Here is a 25,266-nt window from a genome sequence, read left to right as displayed (position 1 = left end):
ACAAATTCACCAATGGCTCCCAGCCTTGACCCCAACCTTGTCCTGCCAGGCAAGGGTCCCCAGGCCACCAGCCCTGCATGCAACCTCATAGCAAGTCCTGGTTACAGGGGTCACCATGGTTCCAGCTCCTCCAGCTCCCCCTTTGCACCTACATATGTCCTGTGGGAGCAAAGCTGCAAGTGGCAGCAGGGAGAGGGCTAATGGCACCATGACCAGCTTCCCATGGGGACACAGGGTCCCCAGCCACCAAGCCTGGGGATGGGCACCACAAGCCCAGCCCAGGGTTGCTGGGAGGTTTATGCCTTCTGATTGTAATATCAAAAAAAAAGAAAAGAAAAGAAAAAAAAAAAAAAAAGAAAAAGCCCAAATGACTGATGGGGCCGTAAGGACGCAAATCAATAGTTGACATCGCGAACGATGTCTCCACTTGTATTAGTGCCAAATTAAGCTGTTTACTCAAACTTTCCCCGCACAAGGAGAAGCGGGGCCAGCACGGGGAGCCAAAGATGGATGGCATGCTCAGGGGCCTGAAGGTGTGATTTTTCTTGCTGTGACAGACAGTTTGCAACAACAATGACCTTCTCCTCTTTGCCTTTGGCTTTGGAAGGTGGAGGTGTGATGAGGGGACTCAGAGGGCACCTGGGCAGTGGGACCCCATCCAGGCACACTGACTGCTGGGGCTTGGGGCTCACCTGAGCATCCTCCCAGACAGAGAGCCCCATGCCCCTGTTCCCCTCCTGGGAACACATCAGATGGTGACTGGGGACGAGGTGGTCCCAGACTCCTCTGTGACATGTTGCAGGCACCAGGTGAATCAGGAAACAGGGTCACATCCCAGTTGGACTCCCTCTCTGACAATGCTGAGCTGACTGATGTGCCCAGCTTATCTGCACTGTCCTGGCATGTCCCTGCCCAGGGGTTACGTCCAGTGTCCCTGGGTGACTCTGAATGGTGATATTTATCCCTGGTATCCCTGGATGGTCCTGCCCTGGGACATTTATCCCTGGTGTCCCTGCCCCCAGTGTTGCTCTTCAGCGTCCCCATGCCAGGTCCAGTGTCCATGACATCAGGTGATTCACTGTTCCCATTTTGCTTTGGTTCATGACTACTGCTCACCATGCCCAAGAGCTCCGCATCCCCCAGCCACCTGAGTCCCTCCCCACAGCCGCGACACCTTCCCCTCTCCCCACCTGCTGGTGAGTTGTTGGCCAAGTACACAATTCCAGTAAAATTTGGGGGAAGACCAGAACAATCAGTGAATTCAGGTCAAACTCAGCCAGTGCAGAAATGAAAGCAGGGATGTAACAGAGGAGAGCAGCAATATTTTTCACTTTAGTCATTCCAACATGGAATTTTCCAAATTGACTTTAATCTCTGACTAGCAGAGCAAAACCCACCAGCTAAGACGGTGCCCTGTGCACTATTGGTGATCAGGAGAATCAGAGTCCGAGGATGCTGGTGCTGGGGACACAGTGTGACAACCGGGTGGTACAGAGACCTGAGAATGGTGGAGCCAAGGATGGTCCCTCGTCCCAGAGTGGCACAGGTGGAGAGAGGGCAGCAGGCAGAGGTGGGGGCTGGCAGCATCCACCTCATGCCTTTTAATAAAACATGAATTAGGTGCCAACACATATTAGATTCACTTCCCCAGTGACAGAAAATCAAAGGCTTCTCCCATCTTTTCTAGAGGCGCGTTCCTGATTGATCTGGAAGAAGCAGCTCAGTGCGAGGGAAGGAGTCTATACACACCGAAACAGCTCTTTAATTTCTTAATTTAATATCTGACACGTAAAGATTCTCATTAAGCCAGTCAATGAAGCCTGGAAATACAATTTTCGTGCAAACTGTCGCTATCATAACTTACATGAAACTTCAGATGGTGCCCTGTAAGCGGTGTGATTAAAACCATTCATCTTCCCTGTCAGTCGCCTGCTCCCGCACCCCCCCAGCTGCCCCCCACCCCATGCCGCTTGTGCCCATGTGGGGCTGGTGGGTGCTGCTGTGGTGATGGGCATCCGGATGATGCTCGATGGCTGCATCCCGAGACGGATCCTGCAGGGGCAACAGGGACAGCGCTGCCCAGGCCAGGCAGGTGGGGGTGTGGACAGCGTGCTGGGCAGCACCCAGCAGGCACAGCCTTCTCAGAGGGTCCCCCAGCCCTGAAATGCCCCCCTGGGGCATGCGCAGGAGGGAGAGCTTCCCAAAGGTGCTAATTAGGCAAATTAATTCCTATTGAGTCACAGTTCTTCTCTGCCTTAGATGAAAAAAAAAAAAAGCTACTTACTTCAGTGCTGATTAAATCCCAAATATCGAGATGAGGATTAGACCTAAGACTATTCCTCGGGGGGGTAACCCCCCACCATGTAGAGCAGGGCTGGGGCTGCTCACAGCAAGGACCCGCTTGGCAGCGTGCAGGCAGAACAAGGGAGGAGCTGGCAGAACCAGGGCTTGCACGGGAACACAAGCTACAGCCGTGCTCAATGGACTGTCATTCCTCATGTCCCCTGGCACTGCCAGCACCGGGCAGAGCACTTGTTAGCCGGGCTTGTTCCTCCTGCATGGGCTGTGAAAGAGGCTGGTAGAGCTGCGCAGGGCGTTAGGATGTTCTGCCATGGTGAAACAAGCCAAGAGAGGGAGTCCAGTAGGGCTTCCATCTTCACCAGGGCCTGAGGATGGATTAAATGATTTCTCAGGCTTTTCTGCCTTTCTCAGCTCTTCATCCCCCTTTCCCTGATCCAGCCTGCTGAGACTTTTCAGCTCCCAGAAACCTCCAAAAATTTCCGAGCAGCTGGAAACTTGGTGCTGGACACCAAGCTGGGCAAAAAAAACCACCTCAGGGCACTCAGAAAATGCTGGCAGATCTGTCTCACAGCCATGAGATGGGTGTTCATCGCACCTGGTGGGAGCAGGGAAATGTTTCCCTGGCAGCATTTGCCACCTAACTTTCTGTCCTGGCAGCTGTTGTCCTACAGAAAAGAGCTGGCGCCAGGGGAGCAGAGAAGGGGACTCATGAACGTCCACAGCTGCCCAGCCCTGATGCAGCCCCACGTGGGACATGAAGCCACGGCACCACACAGTCCCATCGCTGCTGGTGCCTGCAAACAGTGGGTGCCAGACACTGTCCTCCTGGCCCCAAACTTGCAGCTGTCCCCACCCTACCCTCATGCTGGGAGAGGGGCACATCCCTACCCCCAGGCACCCCAGCCAAGGTCCAGCTGCCATTCCTGGTCACCAAAGTGTGCTCTGATGAGGTGAAGGCTGGGCAGAGCCTCCAGCATATTCTGGCATTGCAATTGCCCCAGAGGTGTGTGCAGCTCTGGGTTGGGGGGTAACGTGGCCGAATGGGCACCAGTAGAGTCACCCAGTTCTGCCCCTGCCCCCCCAGGCCACCAGCTTGTATGGTTTGACTCCAGCTTCTCACTGGGGACAAAACCTGCCATGAACAGCATGAGCACCCACCTCAGCCCAGCTGTACCAGCTACAGAGGCACCCCATGGGTCCTGCACCCCAACAGAGAGATCCAGCAGCCGCAAGGGGGCACCTTGTGGTTGTCCCCTGGGGAAGGGCTCTGGGAACATGGGACCCAGTGACTGCTCGTCGTGCTGGCAGAGCAGCTTTCCTTGTCTTTCTTCTACATGTTATCTCGAGACGTCGGAGCTGCCAGCTCCTGCCAGCGCTCGCACAGCCTGACGCTGGTGCAGCTTGAAAGTGTGCGTGGCGTGTTTGATGTCAGGATTACCGGCTGGGTGTATTGTAAATGCTAAAATGAAATAAGAAGATTAGAGAAGAAAAGCGCCGCTCCGCAGCGTGCGCCTGCCGATTGCCTCCCGCTGGATCTGCTGCAGATGGCGGGGGGCGCGGGGACCCAGCCCAGCGGCAGAGGCAGCAATGACACAGAAAGGGTTAAAATGGGCCAAGCATCTTCCACCGTCACTGGTGCTGCCTGCCACCCAGGCATGAGCCCAGTCGGGGCCAGAGGCAGGACGGACCCCTTCTTGACTCCCTGGAGTGCTGGACACCCCGGTTCTCTGGCTCAAGTAAGTATTTCCTGGCTACTCCTGAGGGACATCCCAGTCTGGGTTCTGGGGGTCATCAGCCCTGTCTGCCCAGTCCTGGGGCAGTGCAATGATTTGAGGCTGAGTGGGTGTCTGCAGCTTCGCAGGGAAGCTGGGTGAGTTCTACATCCCTTCCCACTGTGCTGCACCCCTCCCCTGTGGATGGAGGCACAGCCGCCTCCCAGTCTTGGGAGCTGGCTTTTAGGGGAGAAAAGGCCCATACCTCAGAGGCAGGTGATGACCCTCTACAGCAGGGGTGTCCAACGCATTTTCACTGGGGGCCACATCAACCTCATAGTTGCCTTCAAAGGACCGAATGTAATTTTAGGACTGTATAAATGTAACTACTCCTACATTTACACAATCCTAAAATGACGTTTGGTCCTTTGAAGGCAACTGTGAAGCTGATGTGGCCCCCAGTGAAAATGAGTTTGATACCCCTGCTCTACAGGTCTTGGCAGGGGAGCCTCAGAGTCTCCATGGGACAGGTGGGTACTCTTTTCTTGTCTGGAAGGACATCCTTGCCCACTCGAGCCTAGACCCAGCAGAAGGGCAGCTCCACACCCCCTCTGTGCCCTCCTGCTCCCTGTGGCAGCCTCTGCCAGACAGGGAGGGAGTTCAGCAGGCCATGGCCCCATGTCGAGTGTGAAAGCTGGAGAGGATGGAGGGAGAGCCAGCCAGGGGAAAGCACATCACCCCAGGAGCAATGCAGGGTCCCTTACCCAACCCTGCCACGGGAGCATCCCCTCCCCCCAGGGCAGCACCCAGCATCCTGCATCCAGCAGCCAGGTGCATTGTCAGCCCCATCCCATGCTCAGCACTGGCCCCGCTGCCTGCCCAGGCAGGTCTGCCTGCATCCTGGCAGCCCTGGAGCAAGCAGGGCAGCGAGAAGCTGAGCACCAGCTGCCTCCGGGGACTCTTCCTTCCATACAGCAAGGAACCATGAGCAGGCTGGTGACTGGCCCTGTGCCTGGTACCTGCCTCCCCCCTTATCTCTTGCATCTGTTCCCAATCAAAGCATCATTTCAATCCATTCGGGAGAATTATTCTGTGATTCTGTGAAGGTTTTTCTCCCCCTGCTACCAAATGCTATTGTTTTTCTGAGACGCGGCAGCTCGGGAGCAGTGGCACAGCACCTGCCCGTACCAGTTCTGCTCAGACACGTGTGGGTAAGAGCCCCCACTCAGCTCCTGCCTGCCAAGAGCAGAGCTGATTTCATCCTCACAGCAAAGCGCTGGGCTATAGCGGGGAGGATGGAACCCCCTGAGGGAGGCAGCAGCCAGGGGCTCAACCCCCTTTCCGATGCCTGGAGGTTGGCGTCTGCAGTGCTCAGTTCCTGGGTGGCCATCACGTGGGGCTGCTGAATGGGTGCCAGAGACCCATCGCAACACCCACACACATCCCGCATCCCCCAGGCCTTGCTGCAAGCTCTGGGAACCCTCTGGGCCAAGCTTGGCTCCACACGGCCCAGGGTGGGTGCAGACCCCCACTTGCCCCCCATACAATCCTGGATATGGCACAGACAGTCAGATCTGGCTCTTTCCCCTGTGAGACTCACACCACACATTGTCATGGAGCCTCTGTTGCGTCTGCACAATTAATGAGCTTTAATTGCCTGTAAACATATTGCCAGCAGCACCAGAGCCACCATGGGAAGTCAATGGAGTGGGGAAAAGGGAATGGGGAAAGGGAATCGTGGTAACTGTTGCTATGGCTGGACCGGCCACCCCTGAAACATGACAGTGGCCAAGCAGGGCCAGCAGCATTGCCCAGCACCAGCCACAGCCCTGTAGGCAGCAGCGCAAGGGACATGGGGGTCCCAGCGTAGTCCATGTTCCCCTGTCCTTGGTGCCACCAACACCACTGTGACACAGTGCAGAGTCACGTGGGGTTCAGGCATCCCATGGAAAGCCCCTGCATTGGGACGTGGCTGCATTTGGGGTCCCACAGAAGAACTATGCCAGCAGCAGGCTGGGGGCTGGGTGAGATGAGGAGGGGTCCCTGCTCTCCCACTCTGTGTGCCCACCGGGCTGGATGTGCACATCTACGTGGTGCTAATGAAGTTTGCAAAGGTCAGGGCTCTGGGTGCCAGGAGTCAGTTTCTGTAAATGCTATTTTCTAGCTCAGTGCCCTGTAACTTTCCCTGACGGTGGTGCTTAAATAAAACAAACAGCGCATTTTAATCACCCTGCTCTCAGCATGGCTCACTGCCCCTCTGCCCACCGCAAGCCCCATCCCACACCCTTCCCGGGGGTGCAGGGCCGGATGGGCCACCCAAGGGTGTCTGGCACCGCTCCTGGGGGCTGTCCCCATGATGGCACTGCAGCATGGGGACTGAGGTCGTGCCAGTGCAGAAGTGGGACTCCTGTCCCAGTGGGACTCAAGACACTCTGTCTTTAGTTGACATGGCATTGGTGGCACGGTGCAGGCTTGGTGCAGCATCCATGCCCCGTTCACTGCTCAGCCAGTGCTGGGGGAAGTCCCAAAGCGCCCAGATGTGGCCATATGTGCATGTATGCACATGTGTTCACGTGTGTAGGAATATGCATGTGCAAGTCCATGCTTGTACTTGCAGGTTTGTGAGTGCACATGCAAGCATGTAGTCATGTGTCTGTGTATCCAGAGATACATGTGCACATATTGCATACATGTGCATATGTATTTTTTTACGTCTGCATGTGTGCGTGCATGTGCATGAGTGCAGGCATGCCTTTGTGTTTGCATGTGTATAACCATGTGCTCACGTACAGAAATGTGCTTGTCAGGAATGAACAGAGGGATGTATGTGTGTATAAGACTGCAAGCGTTTGCTTGTGCATGCATGTGCACACAGCATCTACATACTCAAGCCCACACATCTCTGTGTGTGTGCACACCATCTCCTCATACCATGCATTTGTAGCAGGTTTCATCGTTGCAATCACAGGGAAGTTTTCCTTAAACCTTGGTGAGGAACCAGGCTGGGCGTGGGAACAACACGCACCCGCGCCGGAGATAAGTTCCTGCCACAAAGTTTTCTTTCCCTGCTAATTTTCTGATTAGCCCCTGTCTGATGCGTCGGCAGCCGCGCTCCACGGAGCTTATTCAAACGCGGCGTAATCTTTCTAAGCAGCAAACAGGGGGCAGGGACGCCTCTCAGCTCCCAGCAGACAGAGCCGTGCGTCGGGAGGTAATAACTCTTCAGGGACTCGCAGCCGAGTGCTGACAAGCCGCCGGGAGAGCTGTGGAAATCCTTTCTGCGGATGAGCCAGGAGGATTCTCCTGCTATCCCCTAAAGCCTGCGTGTCACCTAGTCCAATAAAAGGCATTATCGGGAAGGTGGCATTATGTTCTGGCGTATCTCAGGCCCCCAGCCCAGCCCCAGCTCTGCTGGCTTTGCATGACAACAGGAGACTTAGGGCATGGTGGGTGCTGGGTGCTGCCTGCCAGGGATGCTGCTGGGTGAGGGGGCTGCGCCCTGCTCTCTGTGCGCCCCAGCAGAGGAGGGGTTGGGGAGCATGGCTGTGTCCGCTCTCCATCCTGCAGCTTCAAAGGCTGGAGATCTCCTGCAATGGCAACAGCAGCTGGCACTGACCATACTGAATGTCAGCACACCTGCCTGCTCCCCCATCTGCCTTCCAGGCGGTGCGAGGTGAAGAGCTGAGGAGTTTGGGGGGCTCAGACAAGCTGGGTGGACCCAGCATCTTTGGTGTGTTGATGCCTTGGTCCCATCCTTGTCCATCAGTCAGCCAGGGGTGAGTGGGTCACCCTGGGGGCATCCTGCCAGCCACAGGAGTACCAGGCACCTGGTAAGGCTCCACGGAGAGTGTCCCCAGGGCTGGGGAGAGCATCTGGAAGGGAGTGCAGCAAGGCTGTGCTGGGGGTACTGTGCCACAGAGAGGAGGATGGACCTCAGAGTGCAGGAGGTCACCCTGGGGCGGTCCTGGCTGTTCTTGTCGTGGAATCATGAAATCATTGAATCATTGAATGGTTTGAGTTGGAAAAGACATGAAGGATCACCTAGTTTCAACCCTCCTGCCATGGGCAGGACATCTTCCAGGTTGCTCAAAGCCCCATCCAGCCTGGCCATGAACACTTCCAAGGATGGGACATCCATAGCTTCTCTGAGCAGCCTGTTCCAGTGTCTCACCACCCTCATGGTGAAAATTTCTTCCTTATATCTAATCTAAATATCCTCTCAGTTTAAAGCCATCACCCCTTGTCCTGTCACTACATGCCTTTGTACAAAGTCCCTCTCCAGCTCTCTTGTAGATCCCCTGTAGGTACTGGAAGGCTTTTACAAGAGCCATTCGCTGCCCAGCCTGTATTTGTGATTGCCCTAACTCATGTGCAGGACCTTACACCTGGCCTTGTTGAATTTCATGAGGTTGGCATGGGCCCACCTCTCCAGCCTATCCAGGTCCCTCTAGATGGATCAACCACCACCACTCAGTTTGGTGTCATCGGTAAACGTGCTGAGGGTGCCCTCAATCCCACTATCCGTGTTACCTACGAAGATGTTAAACATGTTAAAGATGTTAAATAATGCCAGTCCCAATACTGACCCCTGAGCAGTGCTACTTGTCACTGGTCTCCACCAGGTCATCAAGCCTTTGACTGCAACTATTTGAGTGTGACCATACAGCCAATTCTTTATTCACTGAGTTGTCCATGTCTCTCCAATTTAAATACAAGGATGTCACATGGCACAGTGTCAAGTTCTTTGCACAAGCCCAGGCAGATGACATCAGTTGCTCTTCACCTATCCAGTGCTGTAACTCCATCATAGAAAGCCACCGAATTTGTCAGGCACGATTTATCCTGAGTGAGGCCATGTTGGCATTCACCAGTGACCTCCTTATTTTCCATGTGCTTTAGCACAGCATCCCATGGATCCTGCCTGGTCCTGCACCCCAGAGGAGGGTGCAGGGGACTGCACTGGAGGGGACACCACCCCTGAGCTGGCAGGGGGCATCCCTGCTGCCACCCGCCCTGGCACAGCCCCAGGTTGAGGGGGACTGGCTGTGCGCCTGTGTGGGACCCACGTCTGCTCTGACTGGCTAATTTACTGTGCCGCTATGCACCGCACTATCCAATAACTATGAAATGATGTGGAGATTTGCAGCCAAACCCTCTCATAAAGAGATTTAAGAGGGTGACAAAGATAATTAAACATCCTTCCCCAAGTATTGACTTGCAGCTGAAAGGAGGAAAAATAACTACATTTTTCACAGTCCTTTTAAATCATCCCGATGTCTGTCTGGGGCACTGTGCAAACAAGCCCTGGCTACAAGTGCCACAGCCCTGGCTGCCAGGCTGGGAAAAGGACAATGGACCAGAGCTGGGGTTTGTGCAGCCGGGGACTGGCATGGGGTCCTGGGCTGGCAGTTGGCAGTGCAGTGAGGGAAGGATGCTCCAGAGCAAACAAGGTGACACAAGACTGGTGGCCACCCGATCAGCCCTGAGCAGAAAGGTTAACCTAAAACAAGCAGTGCGGGGTGGTGAGAGAGCCAGGAAAGGGGGAACATGGAGCTGGAGTACAGGGACAGTGGCAGGAGACAAGTGGGGAGCAGGATGCAATAAGGAAGCTTAGGACATGCGAGTAAGCGGTTTGAGGAGAGGCCTTCGAGGAGCATCAACATACACGCCAAAGCAGCTGCAGCATGCACACATGTCTGCACACCTGTAGAGCACGTTTGCAACACTCTGTGTGTGTGTGCACACCTGTGTGCGTGGGTGTGTGGGTGCTCAACACCTGTGGGCTGCACTGCTGAGCTGTGGGGTACGTGTCTCACCAGCCACATGTGCTGTCATGTGTGTGCTGATCAGCTCAGCACGTGTGGGTGGCTGACACACGTGTCCAGACATGTAATTGCTGTGTGGGCTCTGTGTCAGTGATGGCTTTTGTGCCACCAGTTGGGTGGAGGAGTCACAGGTACCTACTGGATGTCCACAGGTGTAGCAGGATCCTGTGGGCACGTCGCTGTTCCACAGCCACTTTCACACATGTGCTTGCCCCGCATGACTCTGTGTCACACATGCAGAGTACTGCCGCTTTTGTGCTGTGTCCCGCAGATGTGTGTCACTGTGCAGTGCCCCTTGTAGGTGTATTACATGGATATGTGGGATGCAGGTAGCTGGAGGAGCATCCTGAAGGACCCTGCCCTGGCACGACCCCAGTTGTAGGAGGACACTGAGGAGTGGCAAAGAGGTACACAGGTACTCAGGGGATATGCTGAGTCACATCACATCACCCAAGAGACATTCTGGCCCATCTCCAATGGGGCAGACCTGTTGTGGGACCTGCCTCCCTTGTCCCTGCACCCCAGGGAGTACACCCCATGCTTTGCCCTCCACCATCTTTCTTAGGGGCAGAGCTGTGGCCAAAACTCATGGCATGGGTGGGCAGGGAACCCCCACCTCTGCATGCCCCTGTTCATTGTGCCAGTCCCTGGAAATGTGCCTGCCAGACTCCCCCAAACCCACTCGTGCTTTGCCATCGGTGCCACCAGACTGTGCCAGCAGGGACACCCTGAACCCCCAGCCCTGCCTCTGCCTGGGGGAGATGTTGCTTCCCTCTGCCCGGCTCGCTGGGAAATGCTGCCAGAGATGAGACCGTGTCCCTGCGCTGGGGACAGGGAAGGGACCCAGAGGGCTGGATACCCCAGCTGTGCTGGGTCCCAATCTTCAAGGGGCATGAGGAGGAGCAAGCCTCCTCCACCAGCTTATCCCTGACACCAGAAGCTCCTAAAGTGGCAGGAAAAGCTCCACACTGAAGCATGCAGGAGCTGGTGGTCCCCAGCTACAGCTGCTAGTGCTGTCCCTGAGCTGTCCCCCTCTCTGGGAGGGGGACTGTGTGACCAAGGAGGACTCTGTTGTTGGGCTCAGCTTTTTGGATCCTGCCAGGAGAAAGAAGGATGTGGTAGGAGCAAGGAGGAAAAGGAAAGTTTCTGGGGCTTCATCTCATCCTCTGCTTAATGGCAAAATTTAAGAAGGGGTCCCCTCTCTGGGCTTCCTGTCACTGAGAGTGTTGTGTCCCCAGCATGTCTGCTGTCCCGGGGACCTTCAACTTAGTCCAGTAATATCAAGTGTCCCGAGAGCCTAAAACCAAGGTGCAAATCACCCTCAATTGCTTTGCGCTGGCCAGACTGGGCTGTTCCCAGGGTGCCACAAAACAGCTCAGAGCAGCAGGAGACACTGAGCTTGTGGGGGACAAAGCCACCCCAAATGCCACCCTGGGAGGGCACGTGGGGAAGCAGACAGCACCCATCTGGCACCGGGGTGGGGACCCAAGTCAAAAGCAGCCCCAGCCATCACCTCTATCTCCATGGACAAGCTGGTGACATCAGCATGGAGCAGGGGGACATGTCACCTCTGCAGCTGGAGGCTGCAGAGGAGCTGTGGCTGTCTCCTCCACGGACATGGTCCTGTTCCTCTCTCTGTCCCTCGGCTTGTCCCTTTCCCTGGCCTCTCCCTGGTGCTGGCCATGTCCCTGTCGCTATCATCCGTGGAGCACGCATGACACCCCGTGGGCAAACACCAGACTGCATATGCAGGGTAAGCAGCACAGTCCAAAGACGGGTCCTCGGGCACGGTGGCCCTGACCCGGGGATGCGACTCATGTGGGGAACATTGTCCTTCTGAGGGGGATGGAGTGGCACTACCTAAAGGAGCTGCAGCTGGGTTTTGACTTGATCAGGTTGGATGGACACATGGCTGGGGGGTCCCCACACTCCTGGGGCTCTGGGGTCTCACCAAAATCCTGAGAGCTCCCTGCAGGCCTGGGGCTTTGGGGGTCTCATGGGGGCCTCGAGGTCCCTGCAGCCCCAGGGCTCTGGGGTTTCGTTCGCTTCCCTATGGGTCCCTACAGCCCCCAAACTCTGGAATGCTTTCTGCAGCCCTGGGACTCTGGGGCCATGCTTGGCACCCAGGGGTCCCTGTAGGTCTCCCCAGGCGTCCCTGCAGTCCCAGGATGTTTCATGACCTGCACCACTCCTGGGTTGGATCTCACTTTTCCTTGGTTTTCCTGCTTTTTGCTGTGTTCCTCACAGGGGAGGCAGCCTGGCCAGAGCTGGCATGACCTGATGTCTCTCAGGAGTTCCAACACCTTCCTCCCCCCATTCTGGGAGGATCTTCACCTCCCAGCCACCATCTCCTAATGCTGTGTGGTAGCTGTAACCCTTCCTAACTGCTCCAGTTGGGTTTCTCCAGGCCAGGAAACTCTCAGCTTTTCCTCCTGACTCTTCTTTTTCATTCCCCAGGAGATAAACCCTCGTGGAACGAGTTTCTGGGAGGAACCAGCACTGCAGTTCACATAAAGCCAAAGCACAGTCATTTACTATAGGAAAAACATTTCTCATTCCAATTTGCAAAGGCTTTCAAAGTCAGTTCTCAGAGGAGCAGGAGAGGTGGCTGCAGAGGGGATTGGATGCTCTTCTCCAGCTCTGGAGAGGCTGGAACCTGGTCCTGCTAAGGCATCTGAGCTGGTTAACAGAGACTTGAACAGCATGCAAAGCCCTGCAACCCCGCTCGCAGTGTATAAATCCCACATCCCATCTCTAGAGTCTTTAAAGACACTTGGAGAATTTAGAAATTTGACCTGGAGAATTAAAGGAGAAAGAGGAAGGGGCTAGAAAGTCTTTGTTTAGATACAGCCAGGATGGGAGCAGAGTCCTCCTCACCATAACCTAACCCTCACACTTTGCATGCTCTGAACCCACCAGGCCACCAGGGCTCTCCAGGCTCTGGAAAGGTCCCTGCTCATAGACCTGGTGACCATGGGGCATGAAGCGGTATCCTGGGGGCTGCTGGTCCCCCATGCCGTCCTCCACTGCCACGCAGTGACAAAGCATGGATGGAGCATTCCAACAAGAGCAGGACCCTGTGTGTTTGTAGCAGATGGACCCATCCCAGAGATGGGACAACCTTGTGAAGGGTGAGCCTGTCTCCTGATGATGTATTTCTTCCTTGTGAAGACAGACATGGAGCACAGCTCTGTTGTCAGCCCAAGGAATGTAACTCCGTGCCGGACATGGGGACACCACAAGCTGCTGGAGTCCCATGGCTGCTGAAAGCCAGCATCCAACTAAACCAGGTGTGATGAGCCACCATTAGCTGCTGGAAGCTGAAGGACAGGGGAGTTACACCCCCAACCGCAGGATGCAGGTTCAGCCAGCCCTGACAGCAGGGTCTGGTGGTACCATGTGATGGGGACACAGCCAGAGCACAGCCAGGTCCCTGCTAACAGATACTCCTGCAAAATGAGCCCATAAACTTTATTTCCCTTGGGCTCAGGTGTTGCTTGGGTGGCAGCTCTGATGCCTCCAGAAAAGCAGCATTTATTTCCTCCCTCCCTGCTGCTTCACTCCTGCTGCTTCCTCCACAGAGGTTGAGAGAGATGGGACGGTCACACCTTGGAGACACCCCACAAAATGGTGTCACATTGCTCCTGAGGTAGCTACTGCCTGGTCGGGAACTTAAGGTGGCTTCAGCCACAGGACATTTGATTTTCAATGCTCATAAAGAGAAAATAAACAAGACATGACAGAAGCAAGGTTGCATTAATGTGTTGCTTTACCTGTGCTACTGTCACGTTCCTCTCTCTCCTTTGGGGTGTGCCAGCTCCCAGCGGCATCACCCGGATCTAGACCTTGGGTCCAAAAGAGCCAAGTGCGGTGGTGAATGGGGTTGCAAGGGCAAATGGGTCACAGGAACCCATCTGAGCTCAGCACGTAGCTGACAGGGGACCTGTGATGATGACCAGCGAGCTTTTGGGTGGCTGCACTGTTGTGCAGCTTGAACACTGACCCCAGGGGCTGCTTCAGAAGAGAAGAGAGCACTTCCTGCTCAGGTTTCCAACCTGAGCCACCAGGCAGAGAAATGCTCCCATCCTTTAAGTGCAGAGAAATGTGGCCAGGTAAGGCTGGTTCCTGCTTCAGTGATGCTGGGTAAGCACTCTGCTCCTTTCTGCAAAGCTGGTCTGGACTCCTCTGTCCCCAGAACTGCAGTGTCCTCCCTTCCTCCACAGCTCTGGACATGTTTTGGAGCCACAAAACCCCCAGGCTTGGGTCCCACCTTCACCCACACAGACACGTGTGGGCTGTCCAGGCTGGGTCTGGCTCTTGCAGGGGCTGTGGTGACTGCACACACTTGCACATGGGTGTGCCGATGCTCACAGACACTCCCGTGCACCCTATGGGACACTACAGCAATGGCGTTAGACAGCTCTAGATCATAAATCCATCCAGCCTCACTTGCTTCCTGCTCCACAGCCCCAAGGCCACCCCAAGGTCATCCCTCTGCATCTTCCCCAACTCAGGATCTGCCACTTCCTGCCTACTGCAGCAGATATTTAACCAAGCGTGACAGTCGTCAGCTTACCAGCAAATGGCCACAGCACCTGGAGCAGCTCAAGCTGTGACACCAGAAGCTCCACACCGAGGGGCTGTTGCTCCACATGTTCCATGCTGTTCCATGCTCCACGTGGAGGGGCTGTTGCTCACACACCATGCTACAGCGTGGGCAGATGTGGGCAGCTGCAGGCAACCTTCCACCTCAGGCGAGGCTTTGTGAGCGGCTGCAGCTCTCCCACTTTCTCCCTGCTCTCCCTTCCATTAGTTTTGCCTATGCCTTGATGCCCGATTGGCAGCTGGTCCCAGATGGGGCACCCCAGAGTCAGTACTGGAGCCATGTTCCCCATCCTCATCAGAGGGAAGGATGAGGAGACTACTACACCTTTGCCATGCAGGTGAGGCTAAACTAGGGGGAATGGGTGTGCAGTGAAAGGCAAAGCCTCAGCCTAGATCGACGCTGAGAAACTCAACATTTGGGTCAACAGAAACCTCTTGGACATCAATGGGACAGACCAGATAGATAACCCCGGGTTTCACCCAGGCTGGGGACCAAGGGGCTAAGCAGGGTCTCAATGAAAAGCACATGGGACAAGGCCCCAGACAAGGTCCTGGACAAGAGGCTGAATAAACGGGGCAAGCTGCCTCCCTGCATGATGTGAGGAGGAGTGTGGCCAGCAACCTGAGAGAAGGTGTTGTCCCTCCTGCACCAGAGAGCCCACAGCCCAGACTGGCCCACCAGCTGGGGGAGAAGTGGAGGGGCAAGACAGGAACCAGCAGCTGCTGCTGGCAGGGCTGTGCCCTGGGGCTACAAGAGGGGTGGGTTGGGATCCACCAGCATCATGCAGCTGCCTGGTGAGCAGATGCAAATGCAACAGGGCCACGCTGTCTCGGTAGGGCATGAGATGTAACAAAGGAGAGCACACATTAATTACAGCTTCAGATTGAACAGTAGGAATCATTATTTATTTTCCTGGAGAGGTGGTACAGCTGTGGGACATGCCACCAAGGAGCTGGGGCAAATCCATCCTTCAAGATACAGCTGTATAAAGCCATGGATGACCTTACCCTGTGCTGATGGTGTTTCTGCTCCAAGCAGAAGGGTGGGCTGGAGACCCCCAGGGCTCCCTTCCCACCAGCACCACCAGAATCCTGCAAGCTCAGAGAGGGGAAGCCTCCCCATCTGCAAATTCTTTCCCTTCCCCATGCCAGTAGCCCACACCACAGACCCAGGACACCTTGACAGCCAAGGTCATGTGCACTGGACCACAGCCTCGTTCCAGGGAGGCCAGGACTTGTGCTGGCCCGCATCCTGCTGATGCCAAAGCCCATCACTTCCGCCACACTGCTGGGAGTCCTGGCTGCTGCTCCCAGCAGGGGATCAGCTGATCCCGCCAGCGACTGGTGCTGCAAAGTCAGGCACAGAGATTGCCAGTGTGCCGGTGAGGGGACAGCGGGCTGAGAGGGACAGAGGGCTGGAGGAGCTGGGGGCAGCTCTGCCCTGAAAGCCGAGCCACCTGCATGCTGCTACCTGCTGAATAATAGAGGAGCTGACAGCCAGCTGGAGAGAAATGTGATCCTGGTTAGCCAGCCGGGGAAGACATCTGAGCTCCCAGCAGCTGCGATAGTGACTGCAAGGAACGAGCCTTCCTCCCCGCTGCTCCGTGCAGCACAGCCTGGTCGGGGTGGCTGGAGGTCTCTGCCCATTCTGGTGCACCTGGGTGGCCGGTGCCCGCTCTGGGAGCACGGGCTTGGGGCTCCGAGGATGATGTGAGCTGCAGCAGGAGTCTAGCAAGGCAGAGCTCAAGGGCAGAGCCGGGTTTCCCGTGAGGTGAGGCAGAAGGAGCCTTCCTGCAGCCGGTGCCTGCGCCCTGGGTCCAGCAGCTCAACCCCATGTCCAGAGGAGGGGAGATGGTTTATATCCCAGATGACTCTGACTTCAGCTCCTTCAGAGATCAGTGCGAGAGCCTGGAGGGCTGGCACTGTCAGTATAACAAGGCTGGTGTGACCGTGTGGAGTCAGGGCCAGGAGGAAAGCTGCACGGTGCAGAAAATCAAGGTAAGCAGATGCCAGCAGCTGCGGGACTACCAGCCCTCCCCTGCCCCAGCTGCCTGCCCAGCTGCTTCTGTGGGTCCCCAAGGTGCTGGCCTGTCCTGGGGGTGCACAGCACCCTGGTCCAGCTTGCCTGTGGGTGTTTCTGCCCCAAATGCAGGGCTGGTAGGGTTCACCCCCAGAGGTACCTGCTCTGCAGGTTCTCCCTGCCTGCCACAGGCTTTAGCCTCTCGACCTGCTGGGTTGCCTGCTGCAGCCTCCTGCCATGCACGCACGTGTGTGTGCTCATGTTGCAGCTGCCCTTGATCCGGACACAAGCGGGAAGGCCCTGGGATCGATTACATTATGGAGATGGCTTTGTTGGGAGCCCCCAGGCATGAGACAGGCTGGAGGGTTGGCTCCCTGGTGCCTGTCCCATGACCATACCATCCTGGGGCACATCGTCTCTCATCCTGCACTGTACAAGCATCCCAGAGAATTTAAGAGCCTCAATGTGCTGTCTCAGGACGTTTGTTGCTTGTCAGGGCCAGATCTGGGATGCTGCAGAGGGATTAGTAGGGCTCAAGCATTCCCCAGGCTGTTACACCTTGTTGTGCATCCACATGGCACTGCCAGGTGACCCTGAGTACATCCAGAATGGTTATGGGGTGCTGGGGGTGAGAGGCATTGGACCCCCATCACAGGGTAAGCCCCACATGGGAGTATCTTGTGGGGCAGCACTTGGCTTCATGGCTGGTGTCACAGGCAGGGCTCTGGCTTCTCTGGCCTCCAAGGACCAGGATGCAATGATGGGATCCACCTGAGCAAGCTGAGCCAGAGCATCTTACCAACAGACTGGCCAAGCTGGTAAGGAGAGCTTTCAACTAGGGAAGGGTTACTATGACCTGAAGAGCAGGAGAGGTGTGGGGAGGTGGTGAGGAGGCACCTGGGTGCAGTACACTGGAGAAGGCTCTTGCACAGCTCTGCCAAACACAGTAACTGGCAGCCCATCTCTGGTGTCTGCACACCAGTGCATTCAGCTGGGAAGACACCAGGAGGAGCTGAGCACACAGTGATTGCAGTCCTGCCATGGATGGAGGCCCAGCAGGGCCAAGGTGAGGAGGCGAAGGAGGAGAAGCAGCACTTCTGCAGAGGGGCAGCTGCAATACACGCCACCTTGCCGCAGTGAGCTGGGGAAGGACTTCTGGCCTAGGATCAGGCAGCATTTAAGCCAGTTGGGCATGCACAAGTCCACAGCACCAGGCAGGACACACCAAGAAGTGCTTGAAGGGGTTTGCCAACATCTCTTTGAAAAGTCCTAGAGACTGCAGGAGAAGAGTCAAATGTCACATCCATCTTCCAGAAGGGCAAGAAGGATGCTCCAGGGCAGTATGGGCTGCTGTGTCACCTCCATCCCTGGAAAGGTAATGGAAAGCATCCTCTTGGAAGCTATGTCCTGAAGGACAAGGGCAGTAGGAACAACAGCAGGGACCTACCAAGAGGAAATCATGCTTCATCAGCCTGGTTGCCTCCTGCCATGAGAGCACTGTGTGGGGATGGAAAGAACAGTGAAGGCCACATACCTTGACTTCAGTAAAGCCTTTGACAGGGTTTTCCGTAGTCTCCTTGTCACCAGATTGGTGAGGTATGGACTGGAGAAGATGAGGTGGGTGGAAAACCAGCTCACCACCAGGCTGATGGCATGGTGATCAGCAGTGCAGGGTCCAGATGGTGCCCAGTTGCTGGATCATACCCTGTTACTGCGACAGTGGGACTGGGTACTCTCCCAGTGAGTCTGCAGGCAGCACTGAAGTTAGGAGAGCATTTGAAGCACTGGAGACAAGGCTGCTGCTCGGCATGACCTGTACAGGGTGGAAAGAAGGGCTGCAAGGGGGACCTAATGAAATCCAGCCAAGTTCCAACAACCACAGCCCAGCTGAGGGGATGCAGTTATATCCCCTTTGGCCACCACTGAGCCCTATAGAAAGGGGACCCCAAGCAGGTTCAGGGGAGTCTGAGCACCATTGCCCAGCCTGGATCATGGCAAGTAACACCTCCTTGATGTCGCTTTTCTGCTCTGGACAGGCCCTGGGCATGGTGCAGGTGTCAGCACTTCCCAGGGACCCTTCCCAAAATGCGGGTTGGAGGATGTCAGTCAGTCTGGGCAGAAGAGCTGAGCTGTACAGGCTGCGCCTTGGGGATCAGAAGAGCCCTAGTCTCTCCATTAATGCAGGCGTAACCTGGAGAGTGGCTGAGCAGTTGGAGTTTTGGTTTTTTTCCACCTGAATTCACTGTGGATGTCCTGATTTGCAGTTCTGTGCTTTCCCCATCCCAGCTGACTGCCTGCTGCTCATGGTGTGGCTCTTGCACAGCTTCTGTTCATCTGTGGCTGGAGATGAGTGGAGGACAGGCCTTAGGGGGGGATTTTGGGGGTGCAAGGCTGTGATAGCCCCCCTGTGATAACTGGAGCTTCCAGGAGCCCAGAAGGACCATGAGCTCTACCTCCAGCCTGAGGCACCCTCCACCCCACAGCAGCTGGGAGAGGGTGCCTAGGGAGGGGGAGCAGGAGGAGGGGGCTGGGCACTCCCACACTCTCCTCCATGGTGCCCCAGGGAGCTCAGCACATCTCCCAGCCTGCCCTGGGCACAAGTCCAGCATGTCAGGCAGCAACCATCACCCAGGCCATCAGGGAAAGCTTGCCTGAGATTGATGGGACCTGCCACGTTCAGAGGGCCATCTCCAATTACACAGCACTGCTGAACACCTCATCAAAGATGCAAGGTCTCTAACGAGGAACAGATGACATCTCCTTCCTCCGGGCATTGAGAGGAGTGGGCCAGCCGGCTTCATCAATAATGCACTTGCCGGTGCGGTCAGGCAGTTCCACGGCTCAGGTTACAGCCAGGGCCCCACCAACCTCCCTGGACCAGACCCCACAACCAAGAGCATCATGCCAGAGCAGGACCATCCCTTTTCTTGCTCTGCAGGAACACGGGGTGAGGGGACAGGACCTGGACCACCAGGCAGCCCCATTTGAGGGCAGACGGTCCTTCTACCCCCGCCACCCTCCTGCCTTTGCTGGAGGGATGCATGTGCTGCATGCCAGCAGTGGAGCTGGTGGCTTTGCCTGGACCATCGTGAAACAGACCACAGGGATGTATCCTGGGTGGCATGTGCGGAGAATCCTCCATGGCACATGTGTGTGACCCTATAGCAACACAGAGACACGTGACTGTACATAGGAACAACCCAAAGTCCTTGTCCCCAGAAGGGCACAGCTCCATGCCCTGGGGGTGGGTGTTTCCCCCCGATGATGTCCCAGTGGCCTGACTGCCCCATCTCTCTGCAGACTCGCATCTCCTGCAAGGACGTCCCTGCTGAGACCCTCTACGATGTGCTGCATGACACCCACTACCGCAAGAAATGGGACTCAAACATGATCGAGACCTACGACATCGGGCGTCTGACCGTAAATGCTGATGTGGGATACTACTCCTGTGAGCATCCCCCAGCCCCTCGGGACCCCCAGTGCCCCTCCTTCCCAACCCTCCAGGCCTGTGTGTGAGAGTGGGGCCACGGGGGCAAGAGGTTGGGATGTAACAGGGTCTATCTGCAGGGAAGTGCCCGAGCCCCCTGAAGAACCGGGATTTTGTCACCCTGCGCTCCTGGCTGCCCCTGGGCAATGACTACATGATCATCAACTACAGCGTGAAGCACCCGGTGAGCCCCCGACCAGCCCCAGTTCTGGCAGAGTGCTGGTCCCATGGGCTGGCGTGCCCAGGCAAGGCGGGGTGGCAGCTAGGGCAGGCTCTGAGTAGAACAACCTCTCTTTGCAGAAATACCCACCCAGGAAGGATTTTGTGAGGGCTGTGTCCCTGCAGACAGGTTACCTGATCAAGGCGAATGGTGCCGGCGCCTGTGTCCTCTATTATCTCACCCAGGTGGACCCTCGGGGTGAGTGCCAGTGGGAGGGGAGGGTGCAGCATGCCTCCCCAGAGGTAGGTCTCATTCTATCCCCAAAGCTCACAGACCATGGCTCTCCATCACCCAGAGGTCCAAAGGGCACTGGGAAGTGGGGACAACCTGGGGAAGAAGGGGGTCCCCTCCCAGGGCACTGCATGGGACAGGTGCCATCAGCCCTGGGGGTGCCCAGCCTGGCACAGGACACTGCAGGCTGATGGTGCCTCCTCTGAGGCTGGCCTGGGCTGGCTAAGTGATGGGGCTTTGGGCTCTTGCAGGGTCGCTGCCAAAGTGGGTCGTGAACCGCGTCTCCCAGTTTGTGGCACCGAAGGTAAGCAGGGTGCATGGCCAGTGGTGGGATGCACAGGCATCAGGGATGAGCTGCCCTGAAGTAACCCCATAGGTAGGGGCAGGATGGGTGCTGGGTGACCCAGAGCTTACAGGATGGGTGCTGAGTGACCAAAGACTCACAAGACTGGTGCTGGGTGACCCAGGGCTCACAGGACATGCACTGGGTGTGCTGCTGGGGCTGTGTGGTCCAAGCCAGGCCTCCATCCCCTCCCAGCACCCCAAAAAGCAAGCAATGGGGGAGCTGTGAGCTGTGCCCACAGACTGAGGTGGCTCCATCCCCACTGGGGACTTGAGCATTGTAACGGGCTGGACACACTCTGTCCACAGGCGATGAAGAAGATCTACAAGGCTGGGCTGAAGTACCCAGAGTGGAAACGCAAGCATGACCCTGGATACAAGCCCTGGGTGTACCCAGAGCAGAACACACTGCCCAGTGTCAGCCTGACGGAGCTCTCGGTGCAGCACGCCGACTCGCTAGAGAACATTGATGAGACAGGACTGCCCGAGGACCACCTGAGTACCAGTGACCATGAGGCCTGAGCCCCTGCCACAGCCCTCTCATGTGGGACCCCCTTGTGACCAAAGCTTGGACGCCAGGGGATATGGATGGGAATTTGTCCCCCTGCACCCCAGTAGTCATGTCTGCTCTCCAATTCCTTCATCATACACACCCCTACCTGGGCAGCAGGAGACTGTTCTGTGGAAACCTGCAGCATGGGGGCTGGAAAGAAAGAGGATGGGAAACCTGGTTCCCCCTGCACCTATAGTGGCCCATGGAGATGTCCCCAAGCAGGAGGCAGAACTGTCAGAGGAGTGGGTGCCCCAAGAAGAGGCTGAGCATGGCAAGAGAGAGGGAACCCTTCATGGGGTGGATAGGAGCTTTCTTGGCACCAGGATATCCCTTTACCACTGTAAGACCTTCTCAAAAGACCAGAAAGGGGGACTATGGGGTCCTGCCCAGGCTTTGCAACAGCATAGGGCTTTGACTGACCCTCTCTGGCCCAAGGTCCTGCTCTGCCAGCCCCACGATCAGGCTGGCCCCACTCCAGCCCACCAAGACCTCCTGGGCTTTGTGTGACCCCCCCTGCCATCTCAGGAAGCCCCATCCCAAGTCCTCTCCTGGGCACCAGACTCACCTCTGCACGCTGGCTCTAGCCCAACTAGTTCTGAGGACCCCTTCCTCATGTGGTGTTTGGGGGGACTTGTCCTGGCAGTGGGGTCTTGGGCAGTCTCTGTCCCCACTCTCAGTGTTTTCCACCGCTGTAGTTTCCAACACAACAATAAAGGGGTTGGTGTGTGTGCAAGAGAGCTTCAGGTTGGCACGGGACAACGAGGACACTGGCATCAATCCCACACTAAGACTGTCCACACACCAGGTCCTTGGTCAGAGCAGGGGGCCAGTCCAGCTGGGCAGTCCCAGCACCCAGGGGTGCCCCTCACCAGGGAGTGAGGTGGCCAGTGGTAGGGCAGGAGGGACAGATGCTGAGGTCCACACGCCCACACGCATGTGGATGAGTGTGCGTGGGCATGAGACAGCTTCTGCCGGACAACGGGAAGTCAGTCTAGACAGACACCGCTGGGGGAATATGCTGACAAATGCTGGATTTTCCATCCACCCGTTCACCCCCACGTTCTGAGGCCACCTGGGGCTGCTGGACTCCTGCCCCAGGTGGGGTTAAACCTGATCTGTGCAAGGCCAATGTGAACGGGCCCGTTGCTGCTGACAGTGCTGGGATGCTCAGCTCCAGACCTGTCCCGGCAAGGTAAAGACTGAAGGACACGGCCAGGATGTGGTGCCCCCCTGCCCCAGACAGAGCTCTGCCCAGGCAGTGGTGGGACAAGCCCCTGGAAGTATCTAGGGCTTTCAGCCTGCCCAGAGCCACTTGCCACTGCAGACTTCAGGGCCTTTCTGACCCCTTCAGCCTCACACTCCCTGTCCCTGCATCCTTGCCCCAGGCTGTGGGTGCTGCTACCCTGTGTTTGCTTTCCCTACACCTTCTCCTCGCCAGTTCATCTGGACACCCACCCAAGCATTCCAGGCACAGATGCTCACGTCCCCCTTTAGCTGGCCCGATAGGTCACGAGAATGTCCCCCACATTGCTCCAGAGGGACATCACACGCACATGTCTCGCTGCAGAGCGTGCTGGGTAGGGGAGAGGAGGTCCTGGCCATTGGGGCAGCCAACTCCCACGATTTGCAGCTGGGCTGGAGGCTCAAACAGAGCAGGGGCAAGAAGCCAGCTCTGCAGGGAAAATGTGGAAAACCCAAGGACAGGAGATGTGCAGGTTCCCACACAGGCTCACAGTGAGGTGACCAGTCCCACCCTGTCCTGTGCTGCTCCCACCATGCCAGCAGTCAGAGGGCACCTGCAGCACAGAGGATTTTAGCCACATCCCAGGCCCAAATTGCCCACAAAACACTGCAATAATTGTGACAGACCTGGGCAGGGAACTGTGGTCAGAGCAAGGTGGACAAACCCCCCTGGGTGCTGTCCTGATGGGGCAGAGCCCACTGGCACTTCGAGCCTGCAGAGTGCTGGGGTGAAGACCACCTGGATGAGTTTCATGCTGCGGGAAGCAGCCTCACCCCTTCCCATTCCCTGGCTGTTTCTCTTTAGCAGCCAGGCTGCAAGTCTGCTTCAGGGTGTGAGGAGCTGCTGCCTGAGCAGTGAGGGGCTGGAGAGGAGTTCCCACTCCCCAGCCAGCCCCAGGGAAAGCTGTGCTAGGGTGGGTGCCCAGGATGCTGCCCAAAATGACCTGATGGCACTGGTGTCGAGTGCATGGGGAGAACAAGAGCAGCTGGCATTGCGTTGGCCAGAAAGCAGGGTGAAACCTGTGGGGCTGGGGAGGGGGCTGGCCCAGACCCCATAGGGTGCTGAGACCCCCAATGTGGTGATTTGTTATTGACCTATGTGCCACTGTTGGGTTTCACAGGAAGGGGGATATGCGCCAGCATCCCCCAAGCACCTGAGGGAGGGAGGGGACAGGCAGGATGCCAGGGGACCAGAGCCCCCCCCGATGCCCTCTCCAGGATACTGAGGGAGTGGGTGGCCCGCAGCCCAGCAGGGTGAGGGTCAGACACGCAGGGGCTGCAGCCCCACACGAGAGCCCAGCTGGATGGATTTTCCTGCCTGGCCCCTAGCAGAGAGGAGCCGCCCCTCAGTGCAGAGATTGGAAAGGAAACGGGAAGCTGCTGCTGGACAAGAGATTAGCCCAGAGTCAGTGATGTGAGCCAGCAGCCTGATGGATGGGGGACAGGGGAAGCATGGCATGGGCCCCCTATCCCTCCTGCACACAGCTCCACAGCCCGCTCCAGTGCTGCCAGTGTCAAACATGCCCCAGCTGGAGGAGGATGTGGCCCCATCTCTGGGATCTCATACTTTGCATCTCCTGAGCTCATGGAGAGGTCTTGGGCAACTCTCACTCACCCCCACCACCCACACTGGGACCCTGACCCCAGCAGGAACCCCTCCAGCAGCCCATCTTATCTCATGAACAGCAGGGATTTTGCCTGGAGAGGTCCAGCAGATTTCCAAGTCCAAGAGCCTCCCCCTTCCCCCTCCCCACTCCTCCACCAAGCCCTCCCAGGGACTCAGCTCTCTACCATGTCCCAGCAAATGCTCTGGGCTCAGCTCCAACCCCACAGTTCCAGCTATCCTATGTGGTATTTTCCCTCTACATAAGAGCCCAGGGTGGCCCTCACCCTGTTCTGCTCCCAAGAGATGCTCCTGCATCACCATACACATCCTCCAGCATGATCCAGCGTGGGTAGAGCTGAAGGTTAAAACAAAGGCTGTCCCAGGGTGCAGCAAAGGTTGATGGATAGGGATGGATGGATAGAGGGAGGGAGGGAGGGAAGGAGGGAAGGAAAAATGGATGTGTGGATGGACGGATGGATGGATGGATGGATGGGCGGGCATCTGGACATGTCGACCTTGAGGGCCAGTGTCATCATGGGTGCTGCCCTGAAAGGCAAAGGACCACACAGGCCAATGTGCTGGAAGGATCCAACCTTCACTTTCATCTTTCCTTCCTCCAGCCCTTGCTGGCATCTTCACGAAGCCAAATCCTCCAGATCAAGAGGTCTTTTCTGATCTTCCTCCAGGGAGGAGGCAAACCCCTCCTGCTCCGTGAACCGCTAGTCACAGCAGGGCTCTCTGCCTCAGCCCGAGGAGGCAAATGTCTAAATATAGATTGCATCAGCAGGTTGGCAGACACCAAAGAGATCAAACGGAGCCTTTGAAACCTGCACTGCAGAAAGTGGGCCGACAGGAAGTCCTCAGGAAACAACCCAAGCTGCAGCACACACGTCATGGATGCTGGTGCCACACCATGCCCTGTCACTCTGCAGTGCTCTGGTCCCCTCCAGCATGGCCCCATGCCAGCTGTCTCACCCCTCAGTGCTCCCATGGCTGGGGGTGTCCCAGCTTGGGGTGTCCTCCCGGCTGGACTCTGGAAAGGAGCAGTCACTGTTGGGAACTGGGTGCCGGCGCTCAGCAGAGGTGCCTGAACAGGGGTTTCCCCCCCTGCCAGGGGAACTG

At 56.8% G+C, this 25,266-nt stretch overlaps 1 protein-coding gene across 3 annotated transcripts in view; it reads left to right on the top strand.

The window, feature by feature from the left end:
• Positions 1-22,029, top strand: part of LOC102093436 (START domain-containing protein 10) — a 48,821-nt gene extending 26,792 nt beyond the window's left edge. For 2 of the 3 annotated variants that reach the window (XM_065030314.1, XM_065030313.1), the window contains exons 3-7: positions 19,764-19,911; positions 20,031-20,134; positions 20,251-20,368; positions 20,653-20,705; positions 21,053-22,029. In XM_065030314.1, coding sequence (XP_064886386.1) covers positions 19,764-19,911; positions 20,031-20,134; positions 20,251-20,368; positions 20,653-20,705; positions 21,053-21,265 — 636 coding nt within the window. In that variant the 3' untranslated portion in view covers positions 21,266-22,029. Of the gene's footprint in view, positions 1-4,453; positions 16,442-19,763; positions 19,912-20,030; positions 20,135-20,250; positions 20,369-20,652; positions 20,706-21,052 lie in introns of those variants that run through there. The other variant, XM_005503567.3, reaches the window with a different exon arrangement.
• Positions 22,030-25,266: the final 3,237 nt, after the last annotated feature.

The sequence above is a fragment of the Columba livia genome, chromosome 14 (genome assembly GCF_036013475.1).
Source record: "Columba livia isolate bColLiv1 breed racing homer chromosome 14, bColLiv1.pat.W.v2, whole genome shotgun sequence".
Classification (NCBI taxonomy): Eukaryota; Metazoa; Chordata; class Aves; order Columbiformes; family Columbidae; genus Columba; species Columba livia.
This window is presented reverse-complemented; position numbering and strand designations above follow the sequence as displayed.